The sequence below is a fragment of the Plodia interpunctella genome, chromosome 20 (assembly GCF_027563975.2).
Source record: "Plodia interpunctella isolate USDA-ARS_2022_Savannah chromosome 20, ilPloInte3.2, whole genome shotgun sequence".
NCBI lineage: Eukaryota > Metazoa > Arthropoda > Insecta > Lepidoptera > Pyralidae > Plodia > Plodia interpunctella.
Window position 1 is genome coordinate 3255841 of NC_071313.1, and position 19173 is coordinate 3275013.

The window sequence follows — 19173 nt, forward strand, 5'->3', positions numbered from 1 at the left end:
AAACGCACACTACGCCCTCAGCTATCGATAATACCTTGAAAATCATCAAGAATATCGATAGTGCTATATCGATAGAAACTGTAACTGTAAGTCGTACGAGGCTAGTAAGGGGAATAAAGCCTTGACAGCCTGTCAAGTCAGGTCATAAAATCAGACCTGCATCTCAAAAAACACTAAGGATAAGTGGAGGTTCATTCATAGTATACTACAGAAATAACCGAGTTACTACGCTCAATAAGCGTTACGACACCGCCGTATTAAGTATTTTGCCCGCGGCATAACCCGCGTAAATACACATAAACCTTCACATATTAAAACCCATCTCATTATAGTTTTTCTTTTGTGTTACACAGAACAGACATACGTACTAACTTTCTTTTAATATATGTCGTGATATAAAATACTTACGTCTCTCTTTTCTTCCACCTTCACTTTCTTCGCTGGCGGTTCCGTATACGAATGATCAGTCACCACAGTATCAACTACATCCTTCTCACACTTCACCAAAGCCGGCACATCATTTTTTATCACAATCTGATCATTCTTGTACACGATCGGCGCTTGAATCTGTTCACTCTTCAAGTGAATGATTTGTCCCTGATCGTTCTTTATTTGAATCACTTGGCCTTGTTCGTTCTTTATTTGAAAGTACTGGCCGCTAGGTTGTATGACTCCGGAGTCGTTTATTTGTATAACTGGAGGGTCAGGTTTTACTTGGACTATTTGTCCCGTCTCCGTTATTTGGATGGTGGGGGCGTTAATTTGGGGGGTCATTTGGACCACTTGAACGGGAGGGTTAGATTTTTTCTCGAGTAGATCGGCGAGCATTTTGTTTTGTGCTGTTTTCTGTAATATCAAATATACATGAATGGTTGACTGGAAGAGATCTCGCTATGGGATAAGTCCGCCGTTGCTATTACAAAACAACATGACAGTATTTCTTTGAGATGTTGTTGATTTTAACATTTTTTTAACATGATCAAGTTAGATTGAGGTAATAATAACTCAAATCTATAATAATAAAAAACATGTCACTAATGAAATTTATAGCATAGTAAGCAAACGAGTATGCGTGTTCATTGATGGTAAATAAACACCGTTGTCCATTGGGTCCAATAAGAATTATGATGGTATAACAACTTACTATAGTTAGCTGTGACTGTTCGTCAATTTGGATCTGCACCGGCTCATCTTTGATCACTGAGAACAAAAGGACCATGTAAGAATTATTATGAACTAGCTGCGTTCCAGGCTTCGCTCCCGTGGGAATTTCGCGATAAAAAGTCCTATATGTTATTCCAGGTTATTTTCTACCCGTGTACCAAATTTCATAACAATCCGTCCAGTATATTTTGCGTCAAAGAGTAACAAACATACAACCTCACAAATTTTCGCGTTTATTATATTACTAGCTGCGCCCCGGGACTTCGGTCTCGTAATTATTACGAATAATAAAAAGTATCCTATGTGTTATGCTAGGTTATATTCTACACGTATACCAAATTTCATAACAGTCCGTATAGTAGATTTTTCGTATAGTTTAACAAACATACACACATAGATACTCACAAACTTTCGCGTATTAAAACATCAGTAGGATTATGAATTATTTAAAGCAGGAATATGATAGACAAATAAGGTACTCAATATCATATAATTGTATATCTATATACATATATGATTACATGTTTCAATAATAAACTTACATAATGAGTCGTCAGCCGCATTTATGATCACCTGAAAAATAAAATCAATATGTAAACATCACACTTTTCCCGATTACAATTATTCAAGAATTGTTTCGAATTCTCGAGTATTCCTCATGGCTGAGGGTGGAATGTAACTAACAACAAATGTAAACTGGCACAAAACCGGTAAAACTTTTATCCGCAATGGAAATCGAACCCAGAACCTAAAGATCCACCATTCCACTATCTAGCGGACGGGCATTTAAACCACTACGTCACAGAGGTCGTCGTCACATTAGTTTTAAACAACTAACTTTTTGACAACAAGTGGGACCTCTGTGCGACCTCTGTGACGTAGTGGTTTACATGCCCGTCCGCTAGATAGTGGAATGGTGGATCTTTAGGTTCTGGGTTCGATTTCCATTGCGGATAAAAGTTTTACCCCTAATGTACCCTATATATTAATCCATACTTCAAACTGCATGTACACAAAATTTCAAGAAGACTGATCGAGTAGATAGAGCGTGAAGAGATAACAAACAAACTTACTTTCGCATTTATAATATTAGTTAAGACGACCTCGGTGGCGCAGTGGTAAAGTTCTTGCCACTGAACCGAGAGGTCCCGGGTTCGATCCCCGGTCGGGTCATGATGGAAAATGATCTTTTTCTGATTGGCCCGGGTCTTGGATGTTTATCTATATATGTATATGTTATAAAAATATAGTATCGTTGAGTTAGTATCCCATAACACAAGTCTCGAACTTACTTTGGGGCTAGCTCAATCTGTGTGATTTGTCCTAATATATTTATTTATTAAAAAAAAAAAAAGTTAGGATTTGTATGAAAATCTATACCTTATCTCCTGCTGGTGTCGTGCTGGCGACTCCTCCCGGAGTAATTGTGGTGCACTTGATTAGGGCTTCTGGATCCACATCCATCACCTACAATAATGACAATTAAAATGTACAACTTTCATATATATCTTCTTTGTTATTTACATCGATGAAGAAGAGCTTCATCCACAACCAAGATCCAGCTTCTTTTTATCTCGTGTGTTATAGCTAACACTGGTATCAGATTTCATTCAAGTCGCCTAAAGGCATCTGCCATGACTTTTATGACTACCGACATTGAGCGACAGTGTCACATGTGAACTTTAAAATTCAACCAGTGTGCAGGTTTCCTTGCCAAGTTTTCCTTCACTGGAAGCCAGTGGTGATCTATGAAAACTACAATACATGAGTCAGATACTCGAGACTCAACAAGGTGGGCGTCTTAACCACTAGACCAGCACAACCAAATAATGAAATGAAAAAATTCAGGACTCGAGCAGGAAAGATTATTGAAATTTAGTTTTAAAAGATACCGCTTTATTAGGGCTTCGTTCCCGTGAACGCGAATTTCGGGATATAAAGTACCCTATGTGTTATTCTAAGTTATATTCTGCCCGTGCACTAAATTTCATAACGATCCGTCCAGTCGATTTTGTATGAAAAAGCAACAAACACACACACATACATCGTCAGATACTTTCGCATTTTTAATATTAGTAGTAAATATTAATTTACCTGGTTTGATTGTACGACTGTGGTGCCAACTCTTTGCTGACTTTGCTGCCTTTGGGCCACCTACAGATTAAAAACGTTTTATTTTTGTAAGTGATATATTTTAAATTGTAGAGTGACATTTTCATTATTAAATAGACTAAGAGCCACTTTCAGATAAAATATGATATTGTAATCTGACACATAAATCTACCTGATAATTGGACAGTTAGCCATAAAGCTAAAAATATGTTTTACATGTGTTGGATAGCCATAACATAATTTTAAGGTTAAAATAACAAAATATTCATCATTTTTACGCATTATATACATTGTAAATAATGTAAACTCATGTTTTTGCAAATAAATAATCTTTGTCTTTAAACTTAGACTAAAACTATATTATTCGATGTATATTAAAAGATATTTAAACTTACGCTTCGCGCAATAAGGCCTAACACAAACTATAGTAAAATAAGGCTCGTGCTACAACGATATCATTATTTTTCCATAAAATGTAATATTCATGCGTCCAAAAAGCTATTGCGCATGCCAATAGTTTTCAACCAGTTATAATGTTAGGTATCTACTCCGCATTTAACATGCCCATATTTACTGCCACTACGGAAAACAATAAAAAAACACCATGCAAACTCAAAATCATTACCAAAATACCTTGTTTACTGTTTTCTTTCACCAACTTTCAAAATTCACTAAAATCTAAAATAACACTCAGAAATTAACTTAGATCCTCATTAGAAAAGTTCCCCAAAATTATAACCATATATAAACAGTGAAAATATATTGCGCTTTTACCCCTTTTAAATGAAAAAAAAGGAAAGATATTCAAAAATCTACGTCCTCGATAACTTTTATAATTCGAATATTTAAACAGAAAGAAAATATTGCTGGAATAATAAAAATTATCGTGGAGCAATTTACTATTACTAATTACAAACACTAATTACAGTCGTCAACCAAAATGTGCAATTCTTCAACAATGAAATATCATGAAAAAAATTTAGAGATAATGTCAAAGGAACTTCTATTTAGGAAAATTATTTGATTTGACTAGTGGGAAAATTGTAAATTTTCGACATTTGAATTAATGATGATTTGAATGAAAAAGATGGTTGGATATTAGTTTTACAGGTTGGGATATAGCTACTGTTGCCACTAAAATCAATGTCATAAGACATAGATTTTGGATTTCTTTTTAGTAAATTGTGTCAACTGTGCCCAATAGAAAAACTACAACATTTCTAATAAATTCATTATTAGATGGATGCACGGATGAATAAGAATGAACAAGAAAAATTACTAATAAATAAAATCATTTATCTAGTATAGCATAATCTCGTGTAATATATTTTTTTACTTTTCCCTAATTAAAAGACATTGACATGAGATAAATTAAAACAAATTGATAAAAATAATGGTGTAGCCCGTGTATTAATTGGGTTGGCCCGGTCTGAATAACAAAGCTACTCTGCAATGTTGGTACACGACATTAGCCCAGTTAGTAGTGTTAGTGTGACTTACTTGCGCTGTCGTCGGCGGGCTTACTTTGTGCGCGAGCAGGTGCTTGATGAGCGTCGTGCTGGGCGCCGACGCCGGCTCCGCGGCCAGCGGCGGCTGCGGCGGCTGCGGCGGCTGCGCCAGGGGGGGGGGATTATATCTTGATTATGTGTATTCTCTAAATTCGGTTTTATCTAAGTATTTCTGTAATTACCAGCGGGAACCTATAATTGGCTTCTTGTACCCTATAGTTGAACCTATAGTTGGTTCTACTTGAACATGTTAAAAAAAAGAAAACAAACAATCGCCAAACTGTAAACCAGTTTGTCGGCGAAAAACAAATGCACTCACTTTTGACATAACCTAATGTTATATTAAACTAGGATTTTTCTATTATTAGTGTTAAGGTCAGAAAATTGCCTATTTGACTGGCCACCAAATAAAATACATAAAGTAAATTAAAAAAATTAAATATCGCAGACCTTCCGAAGTTTCCTTTCGTGTGTGTTCGGAAGGAAACGTAACTAGTCTTGATTTTTGTGAGAATTGTAAAATAGATGTTTCAATAAATACTCTATATCCATTTATCATTTTCACTATCAAATACTATAATTAAACGTCACATTAATCTAGCGCCTGCGACAGCGACAGACAAAGAAAGAAAATTGGCTATTTAAGTGAGTACGAAATACAATAATTTATCAATTTTATTAATTAGTACAAGATTTATCTTTTTCTATTCAAAGTTTAATAAAAATCAAAAAGCACTTATATAAGTGCTTTTTGACTAGAACTGTCAACCAGTGTGCAGGTTTACTCACAATTTATTTTGATGCTTGCAGCATTAAGCCCACCCATTGTCCTTTTATCTTGTATTTTGTACAATAAAATAAATAACCTGTGATAATAAATAAAAAGGATGGGCAAAATGGAGACAAGTGACAGGTGTAACGTGTGACCCTAATATTCCCCTTCAATTGAAAGGAAAAATGTATAAGGCAGTTATCAGACCTGTCATAATGTATGAATCTCAATGTTGGGCGACGAAAGTGACGGACGAAAGGAAACTTCATGCGACAGAGATGCGAATGCTGAGATGGATGTGCGGGGTAACTAGATTAGATAAAATAAGGAATGAGTATGTAAGAGGAAGTATGAAAGTAGCACCAGTTAATGAGAAATTACATAGTTATATATAGGTTAGGCTGGTTCGGGCATATTTTAAGATGAAAATCACGTCACTCAAAGGGCATTAAAAATGGAAGTAAAGAGTTCCAGGAATAGAGGCAGACCTAAGACGAAATGGATGGAATGGTCAAGGATAGTATGAACAGGAAAGGAGTATCAATGGATATGGCAAATAAGAAAACGAAATGGAAGGAACTTACATACTGTGCCGTCCCCACATGAGTGGGATAAGGTCAAGAAGAAGAAGAATAAATAAAATTTATACCTGCGCCTGCGCCTGCGTGACTGCAGGTTTCACTTCGGCTGCACCCGGTTTATTTGTCAGTTGCGCTTTCAGTATCGGCGACGAAGGACCTACGAAAATGAGTTTCTCCTATGACAAATGATTTCTTACAAAAACGTCATTTTTGACACAAGCTCTTACTGTCGTGAGATCATGCGCAGCGAGTTTTATATTCTCACAGACTGCAATCAACTAGACTGCAAGTTCCCTCACATGTTACATACATACATATATTACATACATGTTACATGTTTCTTCACTATATATATATGAGTCAAATCGTTATACAAAGTGGATAGCGCATTCGAACCTGGGACATTCGGATCACAGGCGTACGTCTTAACCATTGGACCACCACTGCTTCTAATTTACCTCATGACAGATTTTTTCTAAATCTATGATTTAAATGCAAATTAAAGATATGCTTGTAAAACAAAATTACCTGCTGGTGGGTTAGTTCTGTTCGGCGGATTCCTAGACCGGATACCGATGTAGACCTGCTGTGTCTCTCCCGAAGCGATTGTCACTGTGTTTGGTCCCACTGTCCCGCCGAACACCGTTCTAGAAAAAAATATTTCTATGTGCATTTTTTTCTATGGTCTAACTAGTTTAACGGTTAATATACTCAGTTGTACTAGTACAGGCCAGTGCTGATATTGTTCCAGATAAAGACTACTTTGAGACCTATTATTTCACAATTTATGGCATATATATTTCAGAATTTACGAATATTACGGCACTATTAATGGGGTGTTTTCCCATTGACTTCTGCCATTGTGTAGAATGCCACACACAAGTTAATAATAAACCAGTGTGCTGGTTTCCTCACGATGTTTTCCTTCACCGGTAGCAAGTGGTGGTCGATGAAAACTACTATACATGAATCAGATTAGTATACAAACTCATGCGGCACGAGTAGGATTCGAACCTGGGCTCTTTCGATTCACAGGAGTCTTAAGCTACACCACCACCGCCCCAAAATCCACCGCTCCTTTAAAATATAAATCTTTTTTGAAAATAAGAGACTTTGACCAATATATATATTTTTCTATATTTTTTTTATATTTATATTTTTTATATGAAATAATAAGTTTTTTAATATGAAATTTTTAATATTATAAATGCGAAAGTATGTTTGTTTGTTACCTCATCACGCATTATCTACTGGACCGGTTATCATGAAATTTTGTAGAAACTGGTAGAAAACAACCTGGAATAACACATAGCGTACTTTTTATCGCGAAATTCCCACGGGGACGAAGCCCCGGGGCGCAACTAGTAACAAATATACCTGACGAGTCTGGGGAAGTGCTGTGGCGCAATGACCCCCTTCCTCCCCATCTTCGTACAGCACTGCAGGTACTGGCGGTACAGCTCAGCCGCGTCGCAGGCGCTGTTGTCGCTGGCGGGCAGCGGCTCGTATGACGAACGCAGCCACGCTTGCGCGAAATGCTCGTTTTCCTGCGAACGCCATTTTGAACTGAACTTTGTGATTTGTCATTGATTGATCATAAAGTGGAGTGATACATACGACTTCCTTGGCAATAGGAATGGAGTGGTTGGTTTCCATTTCACGCACTAAATAATTAATTATCAACGAAAGTGCAGGTTTCTTCAATGTTACATTATTTTTTACAGTTTAGTCACATAGTTTTTTGTCATCTAAGTACGTGTATGCTTTTACAGTTTTTTTTATTAGTATTCGCCCTTACCTCTAGCTAAATTTCATGATTCTAGGAATTATTTATACCTATGATTTCTATGCACGATTTGCTGAGACGGAACGTTCGGTAAAGTCAAGTTCACAATGTGACCGAAAGTTGAATAATAAAATGAATAATTGTTGACAACAATAAAACATCCATAGCTATCAACAAAAATATATCTATCAATTCCACGTCCGAACATATTTTATTATAACAGAAGTGACGATAAAATCTTGGCGCGTTTTAATAATGTACAGCGCCATCTAGGGGTACGAAAAGTGAAGTTTCTATTTTTCTAGTAAATACAATATCCTAACTAATATTATGAATACGAAAGATAATTTGTTTGTTACCTTTCGAAGCTTTATCTACACATCAAATCTTAAAATTTCGATTTTAAGTAAATGTATTTTGGGTACGGAGAACGTAGAATAGGTCTGAAAATAACTCGGGCGAAGCCGTAGGCAAAAGCTAGTAAAGTACTGGTAGTATTAATATTACTTGTAAAAATAAAAGAATCTTTCTATGACCTTAGATTAATTAAAGAAAAATCTGCATACTCTATTTGATGGATATGACTGACTGACTGAGACAAAACGCTCGATAAACTCAAGTTGACGATGTGACCGAAATTTAAAGAACCTATACTGCTGACAGACATTAAATACAATATAATGCCTATCAGAAAAATGGGTAAATCAAATCTACGTCTCATTTTAATATTGAATCACCGGTGACACCGAAATCGTAGCGAATTCTAACATTATACAGCTCCATCTAGTGGTGACGATTAAACATTCTTCAAAATGTTGTATTAATTTAATTAACTAGTCTGATCTAATATACAATGGACAAAAAGACGAGTTGGTAAAAAATAATTGAAGCGTGTGGTTTCCGTTTTTATTTTACCATTTTTTAACAGCAAGCGGTGAAACGTGCCCTAAGTATTGTAAACTAGCTACCCAGCTTCGCACGAATTCAACAAACCTTCGGGGAAAAATTGTCTAAATAACAATAGCAACAGCATCAAAATTTGTTGCGTGCTCTAAAAGAAGAAAGTTTAGAAACAGACAGACGCGGAGAGCCACTTTGTCCTTGTCCATTCCTTAGATATAATAAAACGAAGTCTTCTGTCGCATCTGTCGTTAAATAAACCCAAAAACAACTGTACGGATTTTCATGCGGGTTTCACCAATAAAGTATGTTATATTTGAGGAAGGTTTAGGTGCATAATTAATTATTTTTTTACCCGAGGGAACTCGCTATTTTTATACTATACTAGCGACCCGAGCCGGCTTCGCACAGGTGTAATATTATTATGTTACCTAAATATAAACCTTCCTCTGGAATCACTGTATCTATTTTAAAAACCCACATCAAAATCCGTTGCGTAGTTTTTATGATCAGCGAGAAAAGACTTTGTTTTACACTATGTAGTGATGATAATAAACATAACAAGTTTAATTGTAAGACAAATTAAAAAAAAACCCGACTTCAATATTCATTTACGCTACAACTTTTGAACGGCTGAACCGATTTTCATGAGACATGACTAAGAACACTCGGGATAAAATTTTCGGTTCATCCGTTTAGGAGCTACGATGAACAGACAGATACACAGATCGTTTTGCATAGGGGGTTAAAAATACTAACTTGTACGGTCTTCTGCTGTAAATGCGACTGTTGTATGTTGGACATGGGGGTGTTGGGAGCGGCGGACACCGCTTGTTGTGATTGTTGCTGCTGTTGTATTTGTTGTAGCTGTTGTTGTTGCTCCGCTGCGGGCTTCGGCGCGAGGGCCGGTTGGGATTGCTGTCAAACAGATTGATAAATATAAATTCAGTAAATAAACCATTCAGAAATTATACCTTCACGGGCACTTTATAACGTCATATTCTAAATCAAATAATATTTACTAAAGCTACAAATTACTAGCATAAATAATAAGAGAAATAAAATAGACACGAAACACTTTTTTTATACTATTTGAGCTTAAGTTTGACATTATGTTTGGATGAACGTTGTACTGCGGCGCTATCGTGACAACATGGAGATACGAATGTAAACAACAATAAGTTACATAACAAAAATTAAATATAAAAAAATATTTAAAAAAATTAACAAAACATCATTGTTTTGCCTGCCGTCTATTAGAAATATTACTTTTAACATAAGGCACCTGACCTGTGATCTGACCTGCTGTCTAAAGACTTATGCTTTCAATCTATACTATTTATAAAGAGGTAAGCGTTTGTAAGTTTGTATGTTTGAGGCGGGTAATCTCCGAAACTACCGATTTCTAAAATTCTTTCACCATTAGAAAGGTACATTATCCAAGATTGCCATAGGCTATATTTTGTCTCAAAATTTCTACGGGAGCAAAGCCCCGGGCAACATCAAGTAATTTAAATGAAATTTAACTATATAATTGAGTAATAAAAAAACCTATTTTTTTTTATGCTCGATGTTTTTGTGTACATCGATGTATCGATGAATGATGAATCGATGTATCGATGATGAATTAGACTCACCTGCTGTTGTTGTTGTTGTCTCTCTTGCGCCTCCTGCTCAGCCGCCGCCAGTGCGCTAGGCCCGCTCACAGTTTCCACGACCCTCATGAGAATACACGCGCGAGGGCCGTAGCTTTGAGCCTGAAATTTATTCATTACAATTTGACGACCTCGGTGGCGCAGTGGTAAAGTTCTTGCCACTAAACCTAGAGGTCCCGAGTACGATGTTTATCTATATATGTATTTGTTATAAAATATAGTATCGTTGAGTTAGTATCCCATAACACAAGTCTCGAACTTACTTTGGGGCTAGCTCAATCTGTGTGATTTGTCCTAATATATATATATATATTCAAAGAGTGTTTTTTATAACTAATCAGCTTTTACTCGCTGGTTCGCCCGCGTGAATTGTACTTTTTCCGGAGTGAACAGTGGCCTGTCCCTCTGTAGTCTCCTCTACCGTAATCTTTATCTAAATCAATCATCATGAAGAGGTAACAAACAAATTTACTTTCGCATTTATAATATCGTTCATATTCTTCATACTCGTATTTCTCTTCATGTTTGAGGGTCGTGGTCATTACATGTAATTTATTTATTTTTATTTTTATTATTTGAAAAACAAACAGTTATACATTTCAGTTGAATTTTACAACTGGCTTCCCGATAAGAAATAGAATATAGAGTGACCTCGACAGTGACGAGCGCCAGCAGCGTGGAGACGAGGCCGGGCACGCGCGCCACGGCCTCGCTGGCCGCGCCGCCCAGCGACGTCAGCGCGTACACGCACTCCAGCGTGCACACCAGCACCATTATGTCCCGCAGCGTCAGCAGTGAGCACACGTCCGCGTACACCTTGGGCACGAAACAGAGTTTTCATCGATACCAGCTGAATCATTTATTCAGAGATTAACCTTTCACTGGCACTTTTTCAAGTCGCGTTCTGAATTGAATAATATTTACACAAACTACTGGCATTTCGGAACTACCACTGCTAAGAAGAAATGTCGAAAGAGTGCCATATAAATAGTGTTTATCCCTAATAAATTGACTATAAGACATTTTGACCGAATCTTACGGGAATCGCGTAGTTTGGATTTAAAAAGCAGCTAGTACCTGTTAGATTACAATATGAAATGTTATCAGAAAGTAGTGGAAACAGACCCTAAGTGTTATCTCTCTAAATCAACATAAAATGAGAGCTGCTTCTGTTCCCGCGCAAATTGTAAAAATGGAAAAGTTAATTCACTTTTCCTAGGCGACCGAAGGAAACATTTGAAAGAAAAAATCTCATAACATTAAAACCTTGAAAACACACTATTTTTCATATAAAAAAATAAATTGTTGCTATCTCATCAATTTAATAATATTAAATATGTATGTACATTGTTGACAATACCTTAGCCTCTGCAGCCTTCAACAACGGTTCTTCGTTGTTCTCGTTCTGCGCCAGTTTGTTCAGTAGTTCCAAAGCGGCTAATACTCTCGCTCGGTCTAGAGATACTAACGCTGATTGGATGGTGGACACCACGTGACGTGAGATCAGACATGTTGCTGGATCCTGCACCAATAGATGTTATGGATTATTTTTTTAATAAAATGTTTCATTTTTAATACTGGAGCATTACTATATATGTGGTAATATACCAACGTTGTATATTACCGATCTCTATAAATGAAATGTAAAATATTAAAAATTAAGTTCTTAACATTAAAGTTAGATATATAAGGAAACTAGCTCCGCTCGCGACAGAAATACTCGGTGTTTTTCATACAAACTTTCAACCCTCATTTATGCACAATATTTTTTTTTAAAACAAAGTAGCTTGTGTTTTACTTCGGGTCTTTATAAATTTTTATCAAAAACGAGCTAGCGGTTTTGCTGTGAAATCGTGATATATACATATTTTCGCATTTTTAATATCAGTGTGGATATGGATGAAATCTGGATAATTCCCAAAGTTCCCAATAAATAGGTAAAAAGCAGGGATATAGAATATGTTAGTATTAAAATGAACGAAACCCCATTATTTATTCTTTTAATTGTCGCTTGTAGCGCCACCCTAAATTGTCTTTAGTATTTTTGTTATTTAGTCTTTCTTTAGTCGTCAATAGTTGACTATACTAACCTCAAAACGATTGGACAACATATTTATTTTTGCATTGCAATAAACCCAGTGACATTCAGTTGCTTTTCTTGTTTATCAAATAAAATATCAGTGGTTTTTCGTGTTAAAATAAACCATATATACCTTAATAACCAGTTCCGTAGAGATATTCCCAAGTGTGTCGAGTCCGGACTGGCGGAGGGACCCCACCCAACAGTTGGCGCATAGCAACAGGAATCTGAAAACAATAACGACTACATTTCAATAAAAATTCGATAACTTAGTAAGGTTGGTAGTGTTATGGGGTACTGTGACAAAATATCCTAGAAAAGGACAAGACACAATTGGCTTTGACTTTTTTTACTATTTGTTAAAGGTCTTAAAAATCTCCTCATAGATAAATGTTATTACGAAATAACAGAATTTTTCTGTGACTTCTGTACTATATGTGGATTATATCAAAAACAGTGAATTGTAAAGTTTAATTTGCAGGTAAAATGGCAACCAGCTGCTCTCATATTTGCCAAGGGCACGGCAAATATGAGGGTATCTACAACACAAGCAACTGCCTTTGTAACAACTTTGTGATTTGTAATAAATCGACTAAACGCAATGCCGCACATTAGTTTGCGGGAAGATGGTACTATGGTCAAGTCAAAACCGAGCTGACAAGTATAGAACGCGCAATTGAAGTTTTCAAAATGGTTGCATAATTACAACCTTCGATATAACACATAACCTTGCTGCCTCTTCAACTCCTATTAGATTGCTGGTATGGACTGCGATGTGGACAAAACCCCGAATAAGTCAGCCATTGTATATTTACCTACTTATCATATATGTACTTTTAACATGTGTTCGTTATATAATAAAGATATAACAAACAAACTACCTTATAAGCGTGGTGTTCTTGGCCAGATACTGCACGTTTTCCTCGTGGAAGGATAAAGAACGCACAATGGACGCAACTTGCAGCACCCGTTGCGTATACACACACGCAGCACCGCCCGGCAACTCTGGCGCGAACAGCTGTGATTCGTCTGATGGTTCAGTCACCCAGTCTTCTAAGACGTCTGGATGCTAGAATAAAATAGTCATTTATTTAAATCATATGGTGTCTATCCTTACATGGTTACATATTAGAAAACAAAGTCCTCTGCCGCGTCTATCTGTCTGTCTGTCCGTATGAACGCGATAAACTCAAATACTACCGGATATGTTACGGTTTTCATCAATAGCTAGTGTAGTTCCTGAGAGGTCCAAAATTTACTATGGTTTTACTCGAGGGAAGCCAGGACGGGCCGCTACATCACATATAAATTCACCCATTTGAACATATGTAATAACAAATCAAAAAGTGAATATATCCACATTCAGGGTTTCAAGCGACAAGGCCTAACCTTAGCCTATTCAGATGGCACCAGAGTTTTCATTTCATAGTTTAATGAGATTCATAATATGGAAATGCTAAAAGCGAAACAGCCACTAGCGTTGACAAAGCAGTCAGGGTTGTCGCAAATTGAAAAAAAAAACTGTATTAATCAATTTATTTTCCAAAGTTTCAGCCCGTGCTTTAGCTCCCAATGCGTCATATGGAGCGTTACGAGCGAGTGCACCTCAGTTGTAGGGTTTATTTTTTACACAGGCTAGAGAGAGATAGCCTGTACCATAAATTCTGATTGTTCCACACCAAAACATAATTATAATTACCTCCTCCAAAATCTTCTCAATGACGTCATCATCCTCACTTCCCTGCATCAGACAGTCGGTCAAGGCATTATGAGCCGCCAAAGCTTGTACCATCAACTCCGGTTGCTCCACCCCTAACTGCATGAATTTGGTCTCGTCTGCTAACTCCCTGGCGCCCCCACCCCCAGCCCTTAATTTCCAAAACTCGTCAGGGTAACGACCCCGCGCTTCGTAGTACGAACGCCCGATTGTGTCGCGAAGACTCGCTGCAAAGTAATATGAAAATCTTTTGATACAGGCTGTGATAACCATGACTTGTTAAAGTGAAAGTTTGTTTGTTTGTTTTTCGTTCACGTGGTCAAAACGGAGCAATGGATTGAGGTGACTGTTGAGACTAACTTGAGATGTTAATCTCTTTAGGATATTAGGATACGATTTTCAAATCACATTGTCAGTCTACCAATGAATAAACAGTATTTTTTAATTATAATGAATAATAAAGCTAATATATAGCTTTTGTCTGTGTTTATAATTACATATTATACGTCGTTTCGGACCTTGTTACAAATGTCCGTGATCTGGTAAATAAAAAAGGTATGTGCGCGTACGTGCGACAGGTATTAATACCTGTCTTTTGATATATTATTATGTTTAAAAATAGTTGTATTTATAATATTAGTTAGGAAATTATAATTTCACATTGTATTGTCATCAGAGAGGTCTTGTTGCATTTGAGGCGTGACAAAAAAGATAAAATAAAATAAAATAAAAATTCGTTTATTTCATTAACTGAAAGTGAAAAGATAAAACTAAATAAAAACATGTAAAAACAAATACTGGTTTATGTACAGCACTCACCATGATTGTAAACACCAGCGTGCGCCAGCAAAAAGTCCAGTATATGTGGTGTAGTAGCCAATGGCAGTCTATTGGAATGGTCAGCGGCTAGCACTGTACACACATTGACTGCAAAGTCTTGTTCGTTAGGCATCGGGGACAGCAGCGAAAGGGCCAGCCTTTCCGAAGGCCCAGCTATACGAGTGCCAGTGCGGAGGGTCTCACCTGTAGCTGTAATAGGTAACAAGTTAGTTTTGAGTATTTAGGGACAGACAAATCAGTCCTGGTGGATACTTCATTACTGTATAAAATATTGAACATAGATTAAGTTAGAGTTAAAGCAAATTTGCGACTTCTTTTATGGGATACAAACACAACGATACTATATTTTATATCATAGATAATCATCCAAGATCATTTTCCATCTTGACACCTTGGATCGAACTCATGACCATTACAGAAGTCCGGCATGTTGGAGGCTACAGAGCGGTCATCAAATGATATCAGTAATATGAAAGTAGTACATGAAAAATATCACGTCTAAAAATTTCACTGTTTGACTACACGACGACGTAAAATTTTTTTAATGAAATTAATGACACCAATCTATTTCCGCGCCACTAGTATCATAATGAAAATTAGACTTTGTTAATTGCTCATTTAATTTTTTTCGTTTTACAACATCATTGAAAAATATATCAAAATTGTAGGGAAATGTAAAGAACATTGCCCTAATTTATTATAAAATATCGTATAAAATACCCTAAACAGTTCCACACAGGGCTGATATGTCTATACATAAATGACGAATGACGACCGCGGTAGCGAAGTGGTAAAGTGCTTGCCTCTGAACCGAGAGGACCCGGTCGGGTCATGATGGGAAATGATCTTTTTCTGATTATATATATGTATAAAATATAGTATCGTTGAGTTTGTATCCCATAACACAAGAATAGAACTTACTTTGGGGCTAGCTCAATCTGTGTGATTTGTCCTAATATATTTATTTATTTATTTTTATAAAATATATACTATTACTAGGTAATCAATAACAGTGTAGACATGGAGAAACATAGTGAAATTTTGCATCCTCTTTTAGAAGACTGCAAATAGCATTAGTAAGCATATTATAGTGAGCATTAAGTTTAATAGAGAAGATGTATTATTTCTGTTTAAAATGGGGGTGCCAATTACAAATTATTAAAAGTAGGAATGACCACAAGCGATCAGGGAAATAATGGTAATTGTTAAATACCCTTTGGACAATAGCCCCTCAGTGGTATCATGCCATAAATTGCCAAAATAAAGTATTGTGGCAGTTGAAAAGTAAAATTTGGTACCTGTAGGACATAACAGTTGAACCACGGGTCTGGAGGGACAAAAAACCCTAAGGTCGAAAGTCATTATTGTATATGTTTTATTGATATGTATTTGGGTTACTCGTCTTCCATAGACCAGTCAAAGAGACAATAATTACTGTTGTTTTAGCATATCTAAATATAATAAGTGATTATTCAATGAAGAGATTAATGCCCTGGCAAAAGAACAAGTGCTCGCTCGATGTCGTCGAGGATATTATGTGTCTATGGTGTGACATCTAGGGATGCCGACCGTGCGAAGTGAAGGAGAAAAAGTGACTTTTAGGCAACAGGAAAAACGCTCAGATGAGAAAGATAAGTGCAGAAATGAAAGAAAGAAAAAAATCACAGAAAAAGCACATTGAGGACGTGAATCTGTATACCAAATCGTAAAAAGTAATTTTAAATATTGATTTAAAAATTTTAAATAGTAAAAATGAACCTAATTACCTTGTAAATACAGATTCGCTCACTATGTTTCTCGCTATTATCAATTACCTGAAATGTAAATACCACCACCGAAAGATATTCGCGGCATTCCGCCCCCGCGGGTCCGGCGGGGGTCCTCGTCGAGGTCGTTGTCGTCATCCCGTCCTGGTGGTCCTTTTGCTCGCTCATATCTAAACATGGAAAATAGTGTAGGTGACAAGGTCATACAATTGTAAAAAATATGTACCTATAATCTAAATTAAATAGATATATTTAAGATCATTCTGATAATTCAAAAACTAACAATGCAGCTGGATCATTGTATTGTATTGAAGACTCAAAATTGGTTGGAAAGTCAACTTTTTTAATAAAATTATAAAAATAAACTCAACCATTGTAAAAACTTTTTATTAAGTCAGAATGAAGACTAGAGAGAGTTAAAAGGAATAGATTGTTGATTTTAGTAGCTCTACTCAAGACAGATGTTAAGGATCTCTAATACATAATTTGCATGTATAGATGTACATTCCAGTGCATCATAACTAAGTATTATTTGAAATTTAAATATGTAAAAGCATTACTTCTCCAAATGCATTGAATATATCCTTCTCAGCAACGTAGACCCATTCACGCAGGGATGTGGCAGCCGCAGTGGCCTCAAAAATGTTTCCCAAGTGTCATTTTGATTGACCTGCAAGAATCTACTGTTGAGTACAAGCTATGTCAAGTACCAGTGAACAAATTATCTATTATTAATTAAACAATAAAAAAAAAGATTAATGTATGTAAAGTTTCTTTTACTGTTTTTCTGCGATCAGTAAATGTACAGCACTTTAAGAAAACATATGATTAGGTATTTAAAGACAACCTGAAGTGTTTTGTTAATATAACTGATAAAATATACCCTTTAGTGCAACCAAAAACTTTTTCAGTTGAGAATGAACAAGAATTGATCTGTTTTAGTTTCACTCCAGCTGGTTAGAGGCGAAATGTCTCAACCCAAGAACTGGTGCTTTTGTTTTAGTAATCATTATGTAAATGTTGTGTTCAAAATAATCATTAGAAAAAGAACATAGGGGCTTTTGCCCGAAAGCCAAATTCAAAGGAACAGTATACAGGATCTAAAATCCAAATTATTATTTTTTTCTTTAATTTTTTATATATATACATTTGTGCCATACAATTAAATTAATATGTGAGCTGAACCCGTGAGCCCCACTAGTGGGTATTATTCTGATTAAAAATCTCTTGGCCTATCAAATAACTTTTTATTTCTTGCATTTAATCATGACAGATAATGTAACTTAAGAAACGTAAACACAATACCTTGCTAAGTCCTCCTCGTTGTTGGACCAGTGAATAGAAATGATATAAATCAATTTCTACACCATTTACTATAGGTGGCTTCCAAGGTATGCTGTAAATTAAAAAGATTCCATCATTTTTAATGTACAAAATAAACAACTTAAGAGTCAAGCACTTATTTATTGTTATTATTATGACTTGAGACCAAGGAAATATAGGAATCTAAGATAAAAATGCAAGTTTTAAAATATGTTTATTCTGTCGATATACTCACTTCTTGGACTCATTGAATTGCTTCAATTCCTTTAAAAACGCTTCCTTGTCTCGAATGTAGTGGCGAGACTTCGTATTTATTTCTGATTTAGCCATTTTTGATGCTAAAAACACAAAATAACCCACAACGTTATAGAACGGCTTTGCAGGTTTTCTTCCTCACTGTTACCATTCCATGGAAGGATAAACAGATTTGTAGAACGAATAATTCACGAATAACACAAAAAAAATACGAAAATTCATTGATACTTATACAAAATAAGAATTTCAGAATTTTGTATCCACTTTGCTTATTGCTTGCATTGCATTTGACAGTGACAACACAACGCGCTGCCGGTGGACGCGAATGTTTGTTGCCATTTAAGAAAAATATTTTTTACAGGGCCTGGTTGGTAACGTTACCACTATCAAATAAAGATAACGTTATTATTAAAAGTAACGTTAAATAAATTGATTATTATTATTTGGTTATATAAATTATTAGGTTAAAAGCTGACCGATACCAAATAATTCGACAGGATGAAAATTGTTCTCCGTAATATTCCTTATTAAGGAAATTCAGAACTTTAAGTCCTAAGTCCTAACACTTACATTAGTGGAAATTTATTATTCAATGCAATTTTGTAATTAGATTGTGGCGACATCTACCACGCCCACATGCACAACGGCGCAGATGTAAAAAGCCGACCAAACGCAACTAATAACAAGCCACACAAGTGATCCAGGACACTACGG

The 19173-nt window shown here is 36.0% G+C and overlaps 1 protein-coding gene across 10 annotated transcripts in view; it reads right to left on the reverse strand.

Annotated features, from left to right (window-relative positions):
• Nucleotides 1-18765, reverse strand: part of Bap170 (Brahma associated protein 170kD) — a 33260-nt gene extending 14495 nt beyond the window's left edge. For 5 of the 10 annotated variants that reach the window (XM_053760306.2, XM_053760302.2, XM_053760304.2 and 2 more), the window contains exons 1-21: nt 18440-18765; nt 18187-18277; nt 17442-17551; nt 16930-17051; nt 15095-15304; nt 14258-14502; nt 13440-13627; nt 12692-12785; nt 11839-12000; nt 11130-11294; nt 10461-10580; nt 9583-9741; nt 7515-7684; nt 6666-6784; nt 6206-6294; nt 4777-4887; nt 3259-3318; nt 2545-2631; nt 1707-1737; nt 1145-1200; nt 409-846 (exon numbers count right to left, since the gene is read on the reverse strand). In XM_053760306.2, the coding sequence (XP_053616281.1) occupies nt 409-846; nt 1145-1200; nt 1707-1737; nt 2545-2631; nt 3259-3318; nt 4777-4887; nt 6206-6294; nt 6666-6784; nt 7515-7684; nt 9583-9741; nt 10461-10580; nt 11130-11294; nt 11839-12000; nt 12692-12785; nt 13440-13627; nt 14258-14502; nt 15095-15304; nt 16930-17051; nt 17442-17551; nt 18187-18277; nt 18440-18534 (2922 nt within the window). In that variant the 5' untranslated portion in view covers nt 18535-18765. The remainder of the gene's footprint in view (nt 1-408; nt 847-1144; nt 1201-1706; nt 1738-2544; nt 2632-3258; nt 3319-4776; nt 4888-6205; nt 6295-6665; nt 6785-7514; nt 7685-9582; nt 9742-10460; nt 10581-11129; nt 11295-11838; nt 12001-12691; nt 12786-13439; nt 13628-14257; nt 14503-15094; nt 15305-16929; nt 17052-17441; nt 17552-18186; nt 18278-18439) is intronic. The other 5 variants (XM_053760303.2, XM_053760305.2, XM_053760299.2 and 2 more) reach the window with 4 other exon arrangements.
• Between the last annotated feature and the right edge of the window lie 408 nt (nt 18766-19173).